At 51.3% G+C, this 21,137-nt stretch overlaps 1 protein-coding gene across 1 annotated transcript in view; it reads right to left on the bottom strand.

The window, feature by feature from the left end:
• DCLK3 (doublecortin like kinase 3) overlaps positions 1–20,620 on the bottom strand; it is a 31,880-nt gene extending 11,260 nt beyond the window's left edge. Inside the window, exons 1-2 of the mRNA XM_079795739.1 lie at positions 20,265–20,620; positions 2,549–4,395 (exon numbers count right to left, since the gene is read on the bottom strand). Of these exons, the coding sequence (XP_079651865.1) occupies positions 2,549–4,395; positions 20,265–20,346 (1,929 nt within the window). The 5' untranslated portion in view covers positions 20,347–20,620. The remainder of the gene's footprint in view (positions 1–2,548; positions 4,396–20,264) is intronic.
• Between the last annotated feature and the right edge of the window lie 517 nt (positions 20,621–21,137).

Here is a 21,137-nt window from a genome sequence, read left to right as displayed (position 1 = left end):
TTTCACTTTCCATTTTTAAAACTGCTGACAAGTAAGCCCCTCAACACAAGTGAGAGTCTCTATGGCCCAAGAAAGGGGCCAGCTCGACAGACTGGTTGCAGGACCTTGTGGAGAAAATGCAAGCTCAGGTGGCTGTCCCCAACAGAAAATGACCCTGTAAGGTCAATGATTTCATCCCGCATCCTGGAGAACTTGTATAGCAGGGCCACTGCTTTAGGAGGCACACGCCCAACATGTGTGGCTCATGAGACCAGCCCAGGCCTCTAGGCAGAGCCTCTCCTGCTGAGACAATTGGGGGAAGCATCAGAGGGGCATTAAAGAACACTATTCTGTTGCCATCCCAAGTGGCCATAATGAACAGCGGGTAGCACATCACACGCGGAGATTACTTGGGCTCAGACCCAGAAGACAAGCAAAAAGCAAGTGAAGGGAGGATGAGGGCACTCAGCTCACACAAAAACGGAATTTTTCACAGAAGAGTTACTTGATGGTAATTCAGACCACAGTTCTGTGAATTTGGGCAAAAACAAGGTTACCTGACTGAGTGGTCAAGGTAGATCTCATTTCACCAGATAATTAGCTTGACTCGCTCACTGCTTCATTCTCCTGGGGGGGACAGTTTACGGACAGATGAATGCATGGGGATGGTGTTTCCAGGCTGGGTCTACAGCCATGGAAATGAAAGGAAACAGGCTAAATCCCTGACCAAAAAAAAAATAAATCATAACCATATGGCTCATCAAGATCACCCTCTCCATCCACGACTGCTTTACCTGCAGCAATCCGGCTTTGAGTGCTGATCCACAATACCCACCTTAACATCAGAGTTATGCTGATGTCATAACAGTGAAGGCCGCTGCCACTGACGGAATCCTCACTGCTTCCCAGGCAGCAGGATATGTCTGCATTCGCTCATTCATCCTACCAACATTTCATGAGCACCCACCATGTGACAGAGCTGTTCTAGGTTTCGGGGTACAATCTGAATAGAACAAAATCCCTCCTGTCCTAGAACTTTCTTCCCAGTAAGAGAAAAAAAAACCAGAAGATGAAATACAGACTGTACCAGACGGCGGTCAGGGCTGTGAAGAAGAGAGTGGGATAAGTATGCTAGCCTAGCAAGACCTCCAGGAGTACACTCTGGTTCAGGAACACGTCGGGCCTACTGACTCGCTGCAACAGGGAGCACGCACCCCCCTGGGATCCAGGCACCGAAGAAGAGGATGTTCAAAACACTTATCGCAGTACCTGGGCTGTGTTAGGTGATTAGGGGAAGGGGTCCAAAAAAAAAAGGGGGGCAGGATTTGGCTCTGAATCATATACTCTCAGGAAGAGGGAGTGATTCTATGACTGGGCATCGTAGTGACTCTTAACTAGAAGGCGGGACGAATGAAGTGAGGCAGTCACTCCCAGTAGCCAGAAGGGGGCGATGTGGCCATGTCTGTGGTCTGGACAATCTTGTTTCTCTCTGCATCTGGACATGATTAACAAGGGGTCTTGCATTTGTCTTAACCCAGTGGCCGGCAAACCGTGGCTCGCAAGCCACATGCGGCTCTTTGGCCCCTTGAGTGTGGCTCTTCCACAAAATACCACGTGCGGGCGCGCACGTACAGTGCGATTGAAACTTCGTGGCCCATGCGCAGAAGTCGGTTTTCGGCCTGAGCGAGTCTATTTTGAAGAACTGGCGTTAGAACACTCAAGGGGCCAAAGAGCCACATGTGGCTTGTGAGCCGCGGTTTGCCGACCACTGTCTTACCCCATCATGGGCAGGGTGGCCTTAGCTGATGTTGATGTTCTGTGGAACTATCTGTTTCAGTGGGAGAGCACACTGCTGTGCGGGGGTGCCAGGCCGGCTGCCAGCTGTCAGGGATGCTTCTCTCTCTCCTGCACTCAGTCCTCCTTCCACCTTCCAAGTCAGGTACTATTGTGTCATTTCTCTTTTATAAAGGAGAAACTAAGGCCCAGAGAGGGGAAGGACTAACCTTAGAGCAAGCAACTGAAAAAGCCAGGATTCTAAGCAGGTTATCTGATGAAACCTATAGAATTTTACTAACCAATGTCACCCCAATAAATTCAATTTTTTTTTAAAGTAATGAATTTTTTTTTTAAAGTCAGTTATCTGACTCCAGGACCAACCAGCCTCTTATCCACTCCACCCACAGGTCCCAGCAGTGTGAGCCTTTTGAACTCTCGCGGCAGGAAGGTATCTCCAAAAGGGTCAGGGGTGGTTTCAGTGGGAGAGAGGACACCAAGCCTGCAGGGCAAACGGCTACCAGTAGACACCCCGATACCTAGGCCAGAGTTCTTGCAAACGCCCAAGAAACAAGTCCACCCATCAGTCCACCTGGCAGGGATGAGGAAACATATTCCATTTTATTTAAATTGGAAGGTTTCTTTTTCAAGAACCTCATCAAAACCCATCTATGTCAGCAACTTCTGGACTACAACCTGGGTCTTACACACTGGAACAAGAAGGTTAGAACCGCATAAAGGTGCTGCTGTTCTAGCCCTCAGGGTGACAGCCAGGAGGCAGCCGAGTCAGGCTTACCAGGAGGTTTTCCGGCTTGAGGTCCCGGTGCACGATGTTCTTGTCATGCATGTGCACGAGAGCCTTACACAAGTCCATGAGCATGAGGGCGGCGTCGCGCTCTGGGAACTTCACGTGTTCTATGATGGCATCAAACAGGTCCCCGCCCTGCACGTACTCCATGATCAGGTAGATCTCCGTGTCCGTTTCGTACACTTCATGCAACTTCACTATGTTGGGGTGAGAGAGGCTTTGGATAATTAAGATCTCGCTGTCCACCATGTCCTCCTTACCCTTGAGTTTGGCCTTGTCGATGATCTTCATGGCGTAGGCCTGCCTGGTCTCCCGGTGCCGGCACTCCTTCACGATGGCGAAGTTCCCGTCCCCGATGACCCGGCCGGTCTCGTACTGCTTCTCCACGTTGGCCGAGATGATGCCCGCGGGCCGCCGCTTCCGGCCACCGGGCCTCTCTGGCTTGCTCTCTTCTGCCCTCATCCTGGGCTCCTTTTCTACCCTGGCGGGTTGGTCATCTCTGGGGAGCATCTTTCTCCCGCCGGACACAGGCGGCTTTTTCTCCTTCTCTGCCTCCTGCTCCTCCCCTCGGGTCCTGGGGGGCTTCTCGGGGTCGGCTTGGGGCTCCCTGAGGATCCAGCCACCATGCTTACTCCTGGCATCTTTCTTCCCATCCCTCGGCCCCTCCTCTCTGCCGGGCTGGGCTTCCGTGACGTCCTTCTTAGCCTTGGCTGCTCCTTGCGGCTGACCTTCCTGACCTTTGGGGTCTGCGACCTCTTTCTTGTCCGTGTTCTTGCTGGGCCTCAGCTCCTGAGTGGGGTTCCTGGGCCTGCTCCTGTGGCCGTCACCCTTCCACCCGTCCTCCCCGCCTGGAGGGTGGGTCTCGGGGGACCTCCTGCAGCTCTTGGTCCTCACCAGCTTGTCCACGTCATAGCGCGGGCCCCTGCCCAGGTCCAGCTCGCTGGTGCCCAGGGACAGCCGCTCCCGTTGCAGCTCCCTCTCTCGCTTGCACTTCTCACACCGGATGATCTCCCCCGACGTCTTCTCGATCTCCACGCCCAGGTGCTTCTCCCCGCTGGCGTGCCTCTCTACGGTGGCTTCCCGGGGCGGCTTGCCGCCGGGCTCAGGCTCCCGGGTGCCCCTCACCCACGTCTTCGGGGCCCTCGCCCCGTCCTCCAGCCCCGGCTCCATGGGGGTCTTCCCCTGCCGTGCGATGGCTGCCTTGGACCCGGCAGCCTCACCGCAGCTCTTGGCCGGCTCAGCCTCCCCACAGGGGTGCCCCCCTTTCAGAGCCTTGCTGTAGAGCCTGCTTCTCAGCCTCGGAGAAGGGACCCTGCTCTGCTGGCTCAACGTCAGGGCCCGGGCTTTGCTGGGGTACAGTTCTTCCATGGCCGCCTGAATGTTCTTCAACGTCAAGGGCTCCTTGCCCATGGCGATGAAGGCATCCCCTTCCCGGAAGAAATCAGAGACGCTCCGGATCTCCCTGCCCTTGAGGTTGAACAGCTTCCTCACGCGATCGCTCTTCCACCGTGGGAAGCCCAAGGCCTCCGACACGTCCGCCAAGAGCTGCTCGAAGGTCTGCACCGAGCGCCTGTTGAGGAGCAGGGTGACCTTGCGCAGGGGGTGCCCACCCGGCTTCACCACCGTCACGACCCTGGGCCTCAGGGCGCTGTTCTCGGCGTGGATGCAGTGAAGGCCGTGCTGAGGGCTGAACACGGGCAGCAGGGAGCCGCGGGGGCCCAGGCACGGTCTCTCCACGTGCCCCCGGCCAGCAGGCAGCCACGTGCCCTGCAGCTTCCGCTCCATGAGTCTCGAGCTCAGGTATTTTAGCGAATGGTCACATAGGCCTCGATGTCCTGCCAGAGGAAAAGGACAACAGTATTAGTCAACATGGGTTCAAGGAGCCCTTTGACCTTCAGCAAGACTCTCCTAAAGGTTACTGATTCCATTACAGTTTATAAGGGTGACCTTTGAGGATCTGCTTGAAATGATGGGGCCTTTATACTTTAGGTCTAATTGCTGTCTCCTCTGTGAGAGGCCATGAGTGTGGAATAGAATCTGCACTGGGCCTGAGGCGGCTCCTGTATGCCTCCCAGGGACCCCCCAGGTTGGACCACACCTCAGGAGCTCATTCTAGGCCAGGCCTGACCCTGAGAACACAACTCGTGCTTCCCTAAAGTGAGGTGACCTTTAAGGATCCACAACGGAGATAAAAGGTCCAAAGTTTGCTACCCAGGAAATACCAACAAGGGGTCAGAACATTCTGGAACTTTCAAGAACCTTAATCTCACCTACCTCAACTTTTCTCTGCTTGACTCTCAACCCACTCATGGTGAGGCAGTCTGTGAGCAGGTTATGTCACAGTCTGAGACAGATCTGGCTTTGAATCCTGGCATGGCCACTGACTGTGTGTATGAACTTGGGCAAAGTACTAACATTTCAGTCTTTTCTTCTATGAAGTCGGGATGCTAACACTCTCCTCCCAGGACTTTTGCAAAGAATAACTAACAAAATGAATATAATTTACTTAGAGGACTTAACACACAGGGCACAGTAATTGGCAGCTACTAATCCTGTCCACGCCATCTCAATTATCTAATGGTATGATCACTTCATTGGTAGTAACGTAATCTATTGAGAAGGTAGAATCCCACTGGGCACAGCTTCACCTGGCTGCACAGAGCTCCTGGACAAACAGCAGGGTGGGTATTTAAAGCTCTGATTGAGATTTTCTTGCCCTGGGGGGGCGTGTAAAAAAAAAAGTTGACAATTTCAGTCTACATCTAGAAAGTTCTCCTCCAAAAGGTTTTTTTCTCTCATTATTAAAAAAAGGGGGGGGGGGGGAAGAAACCAAGATTATTTAATGTTCAGAGCGTTTTGTTCATTCTCACTGTATTTCCAGATAAACTGAATAAGTGGATAAACCAAGACTCTGTTTCCTGATCAACTGTACCAGCCAGAATAAACTAGAGACGACAAAAGGCGGTCTGATTTCCATTCCTCTCCAGGTCAGGAAAGGAAACAGTTCGACCATGAGGGTGGGTTATTCAAACGACCCCACAGGACCCATATGTCACGTCCTACGTGTAGGAACCTGCCATCTGTGCCTCCTTGAAAAAGAAGTTACAAGTGACTTTTGAAGAGCATTTGAATTGTCGCAAAGACTCCTGTTGTGCCAGGATGGGCAATTTGACCGAGCATATTTACCCAGAACTTTTTTTTTTGTTTTTTAATTATAACATACAATCTGTTCTGCGATGATTTCCATCTAGACACAGGTGTCGGAGTAGATGACAAGTGGTGGCTGGTACTGATCTTCCCACGTGCCATAGATTTATGAGCTTAACCATCACGCTGACAGTGGCACTATTTATGGACATCTGCTATTCCTCTTCTTCTCGTGCTCTGTAGTCTGCCTCCGGATTTGTCGGCGAGAGTTGGTGCTGAGAGAGAGGGCTACAGGAGTAACACTAGTGTGTGTTTCCTCAATGGAAAAATTGAAGGGTGCCAAGGAAGGTGACCTTCAAACATACCGTATTTTCCGGCGTATAAGACGACTTTTTAAACCAGGAAAATCTTCTCACAAGTTGGGGGTCTTATACGCCGGAATATACGGTATGTGCGCAAAGGAACCAGTGTTCTCATTTGTTATTCCCATGGTGCTTCTCAGAGGAAAACCCTCAATACAGCCTGGCCATGTGGCTCAGTGGTTGAGCAGCATCGACTTAGGATTCAGAAGGTCATGGTTCAATTCCCAGTCAGGGCACATGCACAGGGTTCAGGATGGATGAGAGGGAGAAGTGTTTCAAAAGCCTGTGGGAGGCGCTGGGACTCAGGTGATGAGGTACAACAGAGGAAGCCGCACAGGCCCCAAGGCCCCGGGGGTGGGGGTGGGGGTGCGGCAATGTGGGCCCCTGACTGCACACTGACAGCCAGGGAACAGCAAGGGGAGGGGCAGTGAGGAGTGATAGAATGACCCAGGAAGAACAGGAGCCGGTGCACCTGAGCACAGGTGACATCCTGCCCTGGGCATTCCGAGGACACTGGCTGAGGTCCCGGGTGAGCAGGTGCAGCCACTGGGACTCTAAGCTGAACATCAATATTAACGCGGCCTCACTTGCTCCCAGGGCTGCCGAGGCCTCGGACATCCGGTGACCACACCATCACAGCTCTCCCTGACGGCTTTCCTCTGACCGACCCTGCTTCCCACTTCTGATCATTCCGCACACAGAGCCTCTATGCTCCCTCTTGCCCGCGGTCCGTGTGCCACTGTGGGGAGCCCCTCCAGATGCCGCCCTGGCCCTGGTGTTGTCCTCCGCGACACCTGATGCCGGTTCGCTTTGCCCGAAGCTTCCCGGGGGGCAGCTTATCTTGCCGTCTCACCCCTGGGTTTACTGTTTCCTCCCAACACTCCCAGCTCACCCACAACCTCATCCCTGGGGGGTCGCCGCTCACTCAGTAAAATTCCAAGAGGGCAGGGCTCCCAGGCTGGCTGCTGTTTCCTATGCCCTGGATTTTTAATCCCAACTGTCGGTGGCAGCTCCGAGATTCACGATAACCTTGATTGGGGCTGAGTTTTGCTTTTCCCGGCGCCGCCCAGGTTGGCTCTCTGGACACGCTCCTGGGGCCAGTCTGCAGCTGACTGATGCCCGCAAGACTCCACCATGTTTTCCTTTCTGCCTCCACCGACCTGTGTCACAACAGCATGCCAACACAGGACTAGCTGAGTTTCCCCACGATCCGTCCATCCCTATGGGTGAGGCTGCAGAAATCACTCAAAGAACAAACGGAGCCCATCGGTCTCATTTCTCCATCTTCGTGCCTTGGTTTGGGCAGATCTTAGACTGATGTGAAGACCTTGGGAATCTCGGAACCGTGTGTCATGCCGGGCCCCGAAACCTCTCGCCCTCATGTGTCAGATGCTTATCTGAGGGGCAGGCAGACACCCCCACCACTTACTGTTGTACAGAACAGAGGAGGCAAAGGGTCTGTGGTTTTTACATGATTTTGACTTCTTTTTTTAAAAACATATTTTGTTGATTTTTTTACAGAGAGGAAGGGAGAGGGATAGAGAGTTAGAAACATCGATGAGAGAGAAACATCGATCAGCTGCCTCCTGCACACCCCCTACTTGGGATGTGCCCGCAACCAAGGTACATGCCCTTGATGGGAATCAAACCTGGGACCTTTCAGTCTGCAGGCCGACGCTCTATCCACTGAGCCAAACCGGTCAGGGCTGATTTTGACTTCTTAATAAGGCAACCTTCATGGCCTTGGCCGGTGGGGCTCAGTTGGTTGGAGTTATAGGGTCACCGGTTGGTTCAATTCCCGGTCAGCACCCATACACAGGTTTCAGGTTCGACCCCTGGTTGGGGCAGAGTGTAGAGGAGGCAACCCATCAATGTTTGTCACATCAATGTTTCTCTCTCACATGGATGTTTCTCTCCCTCTTTCTCTCTCGCCCACTCTCTCCCCCCTCTCTCTCTCTTTCTCTCTAAAATCAATAAAAACATATCCTCCGGTGAGGATTAAAAAAACAAAACAAAAATAAAAAACAACCTTAACGTACAACATAAAATTAAATAGCAAGTGAAAAAAAATGTGTCCAAAAGATATATAACTTTCATTCATATTCAAGAGAGAATACACATTTGAAAAACACTGAGCCTGTTTATGTAAAATAACAATAAGGGAATATTATGAATAACTTCGTGCTAATAAATAAGACAACTTAAATGAAATGAACGGATTCCATGAAAGATACATATTACCAAAGTTGACTCAAGGAGAAATAAATAAACTAATAGCTTCCCCTGTGCTATTTATCTGAGGTTTAGGTACACCGAGAAAGAACTTTGCATAAATATTCAAGACATGGTCATTTATATGACTGATTGGATTCATGGGGAAAATTGCTTATGTTGAAAAATGCATCCTTTGTAAATATCCTTCAATAAAATTAAGGGCAGCAATCCAATCTAAGCAAGATGCAAAGGAGAATTCTTAGGAGGATCCGTGTTCTAGACACAAATTGGGGGGCATACAGGAGGCAGCCGATCAATGATTCTCTCTCATCATTGATGTTTCTCTCTCTCCCTCTACCTTCCTCTCTGAAATCAATTTAAAATATATACTTTTTTAAAGTAGGACAGTCATGGTACCATGACCCTGACTGTAAAAAGGCATCCAACAGGCACCCCAAAGGCTGTGTCAGTGAAAATCTTTGCAAGTTACAAACAAAAGGGCCAGTAGCCCACCACCCTCAATTTTCAAATGCGACTGCAGACCAGAGAGGGTAAGCAATTAGCCCAAGGCTACACAGCTAGTTAGTAAGAACTGAAACAGTCCTTCCATAGATCCTCAGTCTTTTGAACAATGGCTCAGGCGGGTGTAGGGGTGTCATTTGAATCACGAAATAAAGCAAAGCTCACAGGACCCTCCAGAGGAAATGGAGCCGGACACAGGCCCATCCACGGGCACCGATACCCAAGCAAAGCAGCCTCCTTTTAGCTGTGTCCTAATTGTTAAGCCAGCCAGCACCCCAACCGGGCAGAATAAAGTCACACAGTGTTCCTGCAGCTGGCAATAAGCAAGTGAGCTTTTCCCCGATGTCCCCATGGACAGGCTGAATAAAAACAACAACTCCCCAAAGTGTTTTAAGATTCCAAACAAAGAAGAGCGATGTTGGGGTAAAACAGATTATGGTGCAAACTTTTCTTCTTTTAGGAAATTCAAACTGGGCTTGGGTTTCCTCTTACTTAAAAAGTAGGAGACCAGCCGGCATGGCTCAGTAATTGAGTGTCGACCTATGAACCAGGAGATCATAGGTTCAATTCCCAGTCAGGGCACATGCCCAGGTTGTGGGCTCGATCCCCAGTGGGGGGCATACAGGAGGCAGCCGATCAATGATTCTCTCTCATCATTGATGTTTCTCTCTCTCCCTCTACCTTCCTCTCTGAAATCAATTTAAAATATATACCTTTTTAAAGTAGGACAGTCATGGTACCATGACCCTGACTGTAAAAAGGCATCCAACAGGCACCCCAAAGCTCTAGCCGTGGCCCCAATACCCACCTTGAGTGCCAGAGCCAGGAGGGGCCTGGCCTACATCTCAGTGTCCATGGTCCTCACTGGCATGGGGCCTGCATGACCACCACCTGCCCAGCTCCCAGATGGCTGTGAAGACCGTAACGAAATGATGGGCCTAGGCCAGTGGTCGGCAAACTGTGGCTCACGAGCCACATGCGGCTCTTTGGCCCCTTGAGTGTTTTGCAAAGGCCAGCTTAGGAGTACCCTAATTAAGTTAATAACAATGTACTGCCTAAATAGTTTTAGTTTAAAAAATTGGGCTCTCAACAGAAATTCCAATCGTTGTACTGTTGATATTTGGCTCTGCTGACTAATGAGTTTGCCGACCACTGGCCTAGGGGACCTGCCTGTGGGAAGTGCTCATACTTGTTGGTTAAATCAGATCACCAACAGGGGCACCAAGGCGAGCCAGCCCCTCTGCTGAGAAGCCAACGCCAGAGGGCAGAACCTTACACCGTTCCCTCAAACTGCCCAGGCCTTCCGAGGGCACCCTATAAATAAAAGTTTTCACCAAGACTGCTGCCTTCAGGGCCTGGAGAGGGTACGCGGGGGCAGGTCTGGCTGCCCCAGGAGTGGTGAGAAGCTGCAGGCTCCCTGGCGACGCTGTCTCTTGGCATTTGCCAGGAATATGTAATCGGAAGGGATGGGCTCTACCAAGTAAATGGGCCTTTCTCGGGTAGATTCCAAATACACGGACCTGGTGCCAGGTCCGGGGTGGGCTGGCCACCAGCAGGGGTTGGCTGAAAGAACCCAGGAACTCCAGCTAATGAACGCAGCCTCCCCGATGAGTGCTCATCATCAGCACGTGCTGGGCGATCAAAGCCACCCTGTCCTCGGGGCTTTCCATGTTTCTGCCCCAAAGCTCCTCCGTAAGGAACACGCCACAGGGCCAGCACAGCTGTGGCTGCTGTAGGTGCCCACCCACAGCCCCGCACCAGGCAGCGGCCCCACCCACCGGCTCTTATGAATGTTGGCTGCTCAGGGGCCACCACGGCTCACTTCTCCCAGGAACTACCCTCTGCTGGGAGCCGCTCCTCCCAGGGAGGGACGCATGCGATGCGCCTCCGAGGGCAGCCCACGATCCATGACTGGCTGGCGGGCACAGGGAAGGGTACCAAAGCCCAGCCCCTCACCCTGAGACGGGACCAGCTCGGGTGCAATTCATGCCCCAGAGCTCCTGTGGGTACAACCACGCCCTGCTCCCCTCGCTCCCTTCTTCCCCTGACAGCAGCCCCCCCCCACCCCACCCCCCGCAAAATCATGCGCACACAAATCCTACTCTGAGGTTCTGCTTCTGAGGAACCTAGACCCACACCATTGCCCAAAATTATGAAAGGCCTTTAAATTTTAAAGGAAGAAGGAGCACTGAGTGTTCGGGAGCTTTTTTTTTTTTTTTTTTTTTTCCAAATTCTTAAGTAGAAGCCATCCTTCCTCTCATATTTCATTAAAAACAAAAGGCAGCCATGGTCTACCTGTGTCCTGACGGGTTGAGGCTTCCATTCCTGGTCAAAGGCACGTACCTGGGTTACAGGTTTGATCCCAGCCCTGGTCGGGGTATGTGTGGGAGGCCACCAATCTATGTGTCCTTCTCACATCGATGTTTCTCTCTCTCCCTTGCTCTCTATGAATGAATGAATGAATGAATGAATGGCTATGAAACAATAGACCTATTACTGCTTTTAGCGGGTGGTAGTTAATTGTAGGTTAAAAAAACATAATGCCAGCTTCCAGATAGCCAGAAACTGCTGAGAATGTTTGACACTTATTGAAGGCAGCATGAAAAATATAAAACTCTCCTTTTCTTCTCCCCTTGGGATGGGCTGATATTTAAAACCCCATTCCCTCTTCTCAAGAGAATACAAGTCCATCAAGTATATGCTTGTTTCTTTATTAACATCCTCACTTAAGCCTACTTAGAGGAGCCCAGCCGGGGTGGCTCTGTGGTTGAGCATCGACCCATTATGTTTATGGCCAGGAGAACAGCCTGGGGGCAAGATAGAGAGACACCAGTCTGTCTCCTCACCCAGCCCGCTCCACCTCAACGCGAACACTCCTTTCCCTTCTGAAAACAGCTTCTCAAACACACCTACTTTGTACTTGTGATGAGGAAAGTGCAACTGAAATAAAGAGAACCAGGCAGCCACCTGGCGGCCGGCTGCCGCGCTTTGTAATGTAGACAAAGCAACTGGAAAAAAGCAAATAACTCATAAAGGTGGCAGAGAACATGGGAACCACAGGGGTCACCCCACTGGTTCTTGGGGAGGGCAGCTTTCTTATTCTGTATTTCCCCTTAATGTGAGCGGGGACTCGTGTTTTCCTTTCACGCTACAGGACATGCTTGGAAAAGATCATCATCTTCAAGACCTATGGAACATCTTCAGTTATGCTGTTCTTACAGAAAACAATCAACTCCTTTGAGTTCTAAAGTAATAGTAATGGCATTAAAAGAAAGGACTACAGGGTCCTAATAGCCAGCACACAGCACGCGTGTAACCTCCTACTCAGGAGCGGCCTCCTCATGAGATTCCTGGGGGGTCTGCAACCTTGGGAGGTCTGCGCCTGTTGACTCCCAGTTCCAAAAAGAAAAAGGAGCCCAGCCAGCCTGGCTCTGTGGTTGAGCATCGACCCATGAACCAGGAGGTCACGGTTCCATTCTCAGTCAGGGCACATGCCCGGATTGCGGGTTCAATCCCCAGTAGGGGGTGTGCAGGAGGCAGCCAGTCAATGATTCTCTCTCATTGTTGATGTTTCTATCTCTCTCTCCCTCTCTGAAATCAATAAAAAATACATTTTTTAAAAGAAAAGAAGCTTCCTCTCCATCTAGTGCACTGGGTGTCTTTCTGTTTCTTTTTTCTCTTTAAATCAATATGGCCAATGACGGGGGTTATCAAAACTCGAACTGAAGGTGAGACACTGAGCAGGGCTGTGGGCGGCCTTTTATTTGGTTTTCCATTAGCCAGTCTGACCCGCCAGGCCTGTCTTCAGTATCATTGAAGAACCGGCGTCCTGACATTATCTTTTATTATCCAGACTCAAATATAAACATGTTCTTACCAACAAGTGTCAGCTGGCGAAGGGAAGACTATGATGTGGGGGCTAGTGATGTCTAGGACAGTCAGAGACACCTACAAGCAACGCTGAAATTCGTAAGCGATTATGTCTCAACGAGAAAACAGGATGAGCCCAAGCTGTTTGTCAGGCATCTGTAACTCTGCACCTGCCGAGTGGGCGGGACCCTCTGATTCCTACGCAGCCCAACTCCTCGTGTCCTTTTCTCTCTACCCCTTATTCCCTCCCTCCCTGGATTTGTTTCAGTTCTAGAATGTCTCTATCTATTTATTCTGCACCACCTGCAAAGGCAATTAGAGTACATGGAACGTCATGAAATAGCTTTGTATGTTTTTACTCCAAAATATAATTAGAAAGTGGACAAACTATAAAGCCAAATTTTTAATCATATAGATTACGCTTTCCTGTATAATAGCAATAACCAGTTAGAAAAATACAACTTAAAAATAAGAACATGTATAATGTCAACGTAAAAAGGATGAATGACTTTAGCAAGAAATGTATATGATCAACACAAGGAAAACTACAAAACTGAGAGAGGGCACAGAAGATCCAATTCAATGACTGTCCATTCCAGAGTGTGAAGTCCTAATAAGCTAAACACATCAATTCTTTCCCATTGTAATTTGTCGGTGTGATGCACTAATAGGATTGTTGAGGGAAGACAGAAGAGAAATGAGTAATGAGTAATGAACATAGTAAAATATATTACAGAGCTATAATTACAGCATCTTGGTACTTATACAAGAATAGCTGAATTTAAGTAAAAAGAAAACTGTAACCTCAAAATAGATACTTTTCAACATGAGAATCTAATGTATAATAAAATATCATTACAAGCTCATCAGGAAGGTAAGAATAATTTTTATTCAAGATTGAAACAATTGGTTATTAATTTGAAGATAAAATGAACTTGGATTTTTATTTCACAAATATATATCAAAACAATTTCATATTAATCAAAAGCCATAGCCGCTTTGGCTCAGTGGATAGAGCAGCAGCCCAAGGACTAAAGGCTCCCGGGTTCAATTCTGATCAAGGGCACATACCTTGGTTGCAGGCTCAATCCCTGGCCCTGATCAGGGCATGTGTAGGAGGCAACCAATTGATATGCCTCTCTCACATCAATGTTTCTCCTTCTCTGTCTCTCCTTCTTCCTTCTACTCTCTCTAAAAATCAATAGGAAAATGTCCTTGGGTGAGGATAAACCAAAAAGAGCCATAGCCAAACATAAATGAACTGTACTTTACTATACATCGAACCACTGAAGAGAGGAGGAGTTTGGAAATTAGAAACGTTAAAGGAGAACACAAGTAAACGATCCCAAGAGTTCTTCTGTGCCCTACAGGTTGCAGGTGGTTGATGGGCTGGCTTACATACTGGCACCCCCAAAGGGACAGTGCTGATGCCGTGGGTCAGGTAGGAAGGTGCCCCAACCAATAAATGCCAAGAAGCTCAGTGGCTTCCATAATAAAGCTTCTTGTTCCAACGAATCCCAATGTGGACTGAGCAGCCTTCCTCCAGCTCAGATCCTCCCAAGGCTGCTGAGCAGTGGGAGAGACATGATGGCAGCGCCTTGGCTCCTGCTGAGAATGACACACAGTTTGGTGTGTTCAGGTCCTTGAACTGAGAGTTGTTTGGAGCAGGGAGTATGCTGGGTAGGCTTAGTCAGGGAGGCAGAGCTCAGTTCCTGAAGACGTATTAGTCAGCATAGGCTAAGCTCTGCTGCAGTAACAAATCAACCTCATCATCCTAGTAGTTGCCCCGAGAATGGGCCAACCATGCTCCTGCACTGAGAAAGCTCTCACAGAGGGTTGCAGTGGATTGCAGGGCAACTGTCAGAACAGGGACTATGGACAGGGAATGACAGCATCTGCTAAAGAAGGGGAGCACATGATACCTGGGGAGCACCAACTGTCTCTGCCTCAGACGTAGAGACGCAAACTCCAGAGGATTATTCTGGTTGCAGCCAATCGGAAAGCAACTCAGCATCCGGAATAAACTGAACCACCAGCTTCATCCAATCTATTCTTGCAAAGACACTCTTAAAACCGAGGCGATTATCGCTGGGGAATCTGCTCCTCCAACCTGCGCTGGGACCCAAAGATGCTTCTTGCAAGGTGCCCTGGACCAGCTCACGGGTGTGGAGATGGCTTTAAGGGAAAATGCCCTGCTACTTTGGGGGGATCCCAAGATGAAAAGGCATGGTGCCCATCCTCAAGTAGTATGTGGTCTCTGGGGGTGACAGGGAAGCACCTGCTTATGAAGCACTTATCACAAGTCCCTACGAGATGCAGCAGGGGCACAACACGTCTCCCTGGAGGTCCTCGGGGGCTCTGCCATGAAGGTGATGCCTGTACCAAGGCCAAGAGACAAGCAGAAGTTTGTCATGAGCGAGAGCAATCAGGGTCAAAGCCACTGCTGGCTCACGTGGCTCCCAGCAGTTGGTGCATTAGGTTAATAATTCATACAAAGAGGAAACACCAAGTTACAGTTTAAATTATTTAACGCTGAAAACTTTAAGTAACACATGATTTCACTCTAGCGAGCACAAGGATTTGTTTCCGATCTGTAACATTTTTTAAGATTTATTGATTGATTTTTAGAGGTAGAGAGAAGAAGGGAGAGGGAGAGAGAGAAAGAAACATCTATGTGAAAGCGGAATATCGATTGGCTGCCTCCTGCACATCCCCTCCTGGGGATCAAGCCGACAACCTGGGCATGTGCCCTGACCAGGAATCAAACCAGCAATCTTCCAGTGCACGGACAAGACCCCACCCACTGAGCCATACCAGCCAGGGCAGTTCGTGAAATTTCTGTTTGTCTGATTGGGTGACCTCGCGTTCTCTGCCCCCCACCTCCCCAGAGTGCTGAGTTTCCACGTTCCCTGTTACATAATTACCCAGAGATTATTAACCTGCACCAAGCCTCCTGTCTCCTTGGAGAATGTTGAGCATCTATGTCCAAAAACACAGAGTGGAAAGTTGCTTGTTGGTGCTCTTAAAAATGAAGGCAGAGAACCAATCTCACGTTACATACTATGACGGCTTCTAACTCAGAACCATCCACACTTGTCTCAATTTCTTTCACTTTCTTCCAACACGTGGAACGCAAAAAAGTGTGTGCTTCATTAGGCAAAAGGTCGCTAGAACCCTCTCTAGCAGGCACAACAGAAAGGCTAGCAAACTACTCATCAAATGAATGCTAATTAAATATGCCCAACAAATAGACACCACAACCTGCAGCAGTTCCTGAGAAATTGGTTTAGGAACGCTCGAGTCAGTTAGGAAAGATGGAGTGATGAATGTGGCTGAACACAGCTCTGGCCTTGAGCTCTCCCGTTCCTTCTGTGGACACGTGTGGTCTGCACCCCAGTCAGCGGCACCATCAACTGCCCGGATCCCTGTGACTACGCGTCATTTCTACCTCCTCTTCTCTTCCCTCACCTCCCACACCCAGTCAATCTCCCAGTCCTGTGGATTCCACCTCCAATGTGCCTCTCAAATATGGGAGCTCATCACATTTGACCTGACCCATCTGTCTCCGGCCTTCCTACCCCTCCCCTACCCACACACCTGGACAAAGTGATGTCTCTAAACCACAAAGCGGGTCATCTCCCCTTCACGAAACACTCTGGTGGATTTCCACCTGTTCGCAAATTCTGGGGGAGCCTCACACGTGTCCTAGGGGGCTCAGATGTTCTCTAAAATTATTTCCTGCTTAACTTTGTGCTTTCATTTTCATGATCACCTTTTTTAAGATCATCAATAGAAAAATCAAGGAAACATATTCTGGATCATCCGAATGACCACGTGATGACCAAGTGCTGCCACATTATTTCACCGTACGTATTCTTGTATTGATGATGTAGTAGGCAACAAGAAATATTTTTTCAACTGTCACAGGCTAATGAGAAAAATAACAAATCGGACTAAATATCGGGAGAGGAAACTGATGAGAGCATTGAGCCATCATACAACTCAGGTGGCATAGCACATAGCATACCAAATTCCTAAGAACCCAGACAGAGTCTCTCCCGCCTAAAAGGTAACTTGAAAACAATCCTTTCATTTACAATAATATCTGCTAAGAGCTTTAACTTCACTAAATTCTCAGAACATGATCATGCCCATTTTATCAATGAGGAAACCGAGGCTCAGAGTGATTGGGTACCTTGCTCCGAATCACACAGCTTTGAAGTTTCAGAGCTAAGATGCAAAGGCAGTTTTGATGGACTCAAGAGCTCAAACCCCCAAAATGACACATTACATGGCACCCTGTCATGTACAGAGCTCTGTGAACACGCAGCCTTCAAGACCAGCCGAAGCAGCTCTGGAGACCTCCCTGTCCCTTCATACAGCCACTGAACTGGTGCTCTCTCTACTCCATCCCTGACTACACACACCACGAGGCCTCCACGTACCCCACTGTCCCTGAGAGACTGCCGGTTCTCCTGGGTATGGGTTTTACGGGCTTGCTCAATAATGTTGATGAGGCCATGAAAAGATTTTCCCTTTTATCATCAAACAACCCTCTGAGGTTGACTGGACAATTATTAGTAAGTTAATAAAGGTGAACACACTGAGGTTCCCAGAGAAGTCAAGGACTTGCCCCAGGAAACCAGGAAGCCTCAGATCTCTGGGGCTTTCTTCGAACCTGTGGAAGACCAAAACGTTTGTGCTTCATGAGGCAAAAGGGTGCCAGAGCCCTCAGATCCCTGACTCCCAGGACAGATGTCTTCTTCCCCACGCTCCCACTCTCCTGGTATTTCCCTCCTCTGACCTACATTACCAGGTAGCTGAAAAAATAAAAATAAAAAACTTTTCCAAGAACTCCCCCACATGCTTTACCACCAGATGGGCCAAATTTAGCCACGGACCGGAGGCCACCAAAGGAAACGGTGGGGAAACTCTGACGCCAGATATCATGGCCCCATGGATGCAAGGAAAGGAAACCTCATCGGGCAAGAGCCTCTGCCTACAGCAGCCCATCCAAACCCTGACTCAGCGAGCCCATGTCAGGCAGAGGCCGCCTGGGAGGCCAGGCGGTGGAGACCTGCCCACCCTCTCTGACCAGGCACCACCCCCCTGCAGCCTGTGGTATGGTGTGTCCACTGGCCAAGACAGCCTTTTCTTCCCACTTAGTGGCTTTAGAAAGAAGCTAAAACATTTAACCAGCTCGACATTGCACCAGAAAAAAGCAAAACATGTGCCGGAAATATTCAAATATTTAGGAAAACATGGGGGGGGGGGGAGATTCCTTGAACTGGGAAAAAGAGGGATGAGAGAAGCTAAGAAATGAGATCTTAGGACAACTAAGCAACTCTGAGGCTCAGAATAGTTGGGTACCAACTTGGTTTTGCTTTTCTGAGCAGAGCGCCCAAGCACCATGCCACCCCTTCTGCTGGGCACTGCGTGCACCACTGAAGGCACAAAGATGGGGGGCTAACAGGCGCTGAACCCCTCCCTGCCAATCCCGTGCCTGGGCACAGGGCTCCCCCTGCCCGGAAGGAGGCACCTCGTGGGAACGCGTACAAAGGCTCTCTACGGGCCAGCTCAGCCTACCCAAGATTAATGACACCATCTTACTCCGATCCCGTGGGAGAGAAAAATAATGTTGAGAGTGAGAGGGCCCATGTTTATTTGTTTGGTTCTCTAGAATCCGGTCCTGGAATAGGAATCCCCATGAAAGTGTTTTATTAGGAAGTATCACTAGGAAAACCGGGTAGGGGAGGAAAGAAGTGAGAGAAGCAAGAAAAGCGAGCCCAGCAAAGACCCATGGAGGTCAACTGACACAACTCCACCTTGGGTCTCTGGAGACAAAGGATGTTACTCTCCAGTGTCCCAACCAAGGGCAAGGGAGCCGGACTATTTATACTGCAGCGCGTCTCAGTCATTGGTCAGGGGCTGCCCCCAGGGGAGATGTCAATTCCCAGGCACTCCTTGCTCTCAAGCTCCTTCCTCCAGACAAGCCGACTCCAGCAGCCCAAGGCCATCCTCCAACCAAGAGGGGGGCTGGCAGTTGGGACCAGGGTACCGATGCGCACAAAGGTCTCTGAGGAAATACAGCGTAGCACGTAGCATCTACGACAGCCCACTGTCCAATATTTCTTTCTCCAAGTTTTGCCAAAGTTTTGGCCATGATAACGCCGAGACTCCATCTCTGTTATTCTGAAGCCCCGTGGGGTTCTCAGGCAGGAACCCTTACAGTCTTGCACTTCCTTTAGCTCGCCATCGAAGACCCTGACCCAACGACCTTTCACACCTAAATGGGATGAGTTACAGAGCATCTTTCAGAAGCCGTGTCCTGCCCCTGTTCTTTCCCCAGTGGAGCGTTGTAGGGCACCACCCAAAGCAATCCAAATACTGAATTGAAATGCTTTTCTGAGGTGGTGCTGCCAGGCAAACCCAACACCCCTTTCCTTTTTTACTTCCCGGGGCCCGCGTCTTGCCATCTTGCCCCGAAGGACAAGCGCCACGCTTGGCTACTGCTCTAGATGCCCCATGGATGTGACCACGATGGTTCACGCAACACCAGCCCAACAGATCAGCTCTGCGGGCAGTAACGGGACCAGCTTCACAGCTCCTAGCAGTCATCAAAGCACAGGACCACCGAATGCCAGCATTCGCCCCGAGAGCCAATGATGAAGGCAGGACCCAGCTTCGATGTGACAGCTGTCATCCTGGACAACACCTCAAAGAAAGGAAATGGGGCCAACAGGGAGGGGGAGAGGTAGAGGGATGACTAACTTGGGGATGAATAACCACTGAGTTCCCTCCACAACTTCTCACCCCCCACTCCCAACAGGTGGGTACTCTGAAAAGGTGTCCCCAGCCGCCTCTGCCCACCTCACACCACCGCCCCCAGAGCCAGACGTGGAAGGCAGTGTAAATGCGCTCCTATATTTGTGGTTAGTTAATGGGATAGTTCACCAACTCAGTTTTTTTCCTGTTAATTCCCAAATGCTTTGCCTCTATCCTTTTTCCTGATGGTCTTCTTTACCTAGCTCTAAGGAGAGTTTCCTTTCCTTTAGCTGGGTCAGCGAGCTCTGGAGACCTGGGTTCAAATCCCAGCTCTCCCTCTCCAGGCCATGTGGCTTTGGGCAAGTCAGGAGTCTGGGCACCTCCGTTCTCTCAGCTGGGAAAACCGTGCTCAGGTTTGTGTCGTGGATGAAATGAGGTCAACTTTAGGGAAAGCACCTGGCAGGGGGGAGACGCTCAGGAAACGTCAGCTCCCTCTCCCCGGTGCCTTCCCCTCTGAAGTCCACCTCACCTCGCAAGATGCCCGCGCGTTTCTCTGGAAGCCCCCTCTGGCTGGCAAGAGAAGGGAACCAGCTCCGGACAGCATGATCCCCAGCAAGCGAGTTTCAGCTGGTGTAGACGCGCCCGCGCGCGCACACACGCACATTGCACTCCGGGCACCCCCGCGGGCCGATCACCCCCGCGGGTCGGGCACAGCTTCCCCACCCCGCACGGAGCGGGGTCTCAAGTTCAGGAGACAGAAGTGCTCCCACCCCCACCGAGGCGGCGTCCTCGCCCGGGTCCACGCCGGAGCGCAAGGCACTTACCCGGGGCCGGCCGCGCGGGGCAGCCGGGGGCAGGCCGGGCGGGGGGCGGCGGCGGGCGCGGGGTGGGCGCGGCGGCCGGCATCGTGCGCGCTCGGCTCTGGGAGAGCGGGCTGGCGGCCGGGGCACGGGCAGCGGCTCGACGGTCCAGCGGGCGCGGGAGGCGGGGCGCGACGCGAGCAGCCACGAGCCCGCCCGCCCTCTCTCCTCTGAGGCTCCCGCCGCCTGCCCCGCACCGCTGCGCCGGCGACCGCGGGAACGTCTCCGGGGGCGCCGGGCTTAGCAACCGCGCGCTCGCCCAGCTCCCTGCCTCTGCGCCGGGCCGGGTGCGCGCCGCGGGGGCCCTGGAGACCGGGCGGGGCCGGCTTAGGACGTGCGCTCGCACCCACTACTGTGAGCGCCTCGAGGCGTCCCCGGGGACCCCACAAAGCCCCGCCTCTCCCCGCCCGCCAGGTCCCGCCTTTCCACTCCTTCCCAGCGCGCACACCGTGGAGCCAGGCGGGGTCGGGCTTTGAACGTGCGCCTCGCCCACGCTCTCTGTTGCTAGCAGACCAAAGCCGCCCCAGCGCCCCAGCAATCCTCGCCCCTCCCGGCAGAGTCCAGACTGCCCGCTCCACTCCCTTCCTTCTACCCCATTCCCGCTGCTGCTGTCACACTGGCTCTAGGTCCAGCAGCTGCCCTCCATCCTTGGTGCCCACCCCCACTCCACCCCACCCTCCGGATTCAGAGACCTGCGCACACTATGGTGCACACTCGTGGCCTCAGAGACTCAGGCTGCAAAACATCCCTCCAGCCCCCTGTCTTCCTGGTACCATAAGCTGCTCAGTGCCCCTTGCACTGTTACGGTATATCCCTATGCACCTTACCAGCACCACG

This window comes from Cnephaeus nilssonii (assembly GCF_951640355.1).
Source record: "Cnephaeus nilssonii genome assembly, chromosome: 17".
In the NCBI taxonomy this organism is placed as follows: Eukaryota; Metazoa; Chordata; class Mammalia; order Chiroptera; family Vespertilionidae; genus Cnephaeus; species Cnephaeus nilssonii.
The sequence above is the reverse complement of the archived record's forward strand: the minus strand, read 5'-3'. Positions and strand labels throughout refer to the sequence as shown.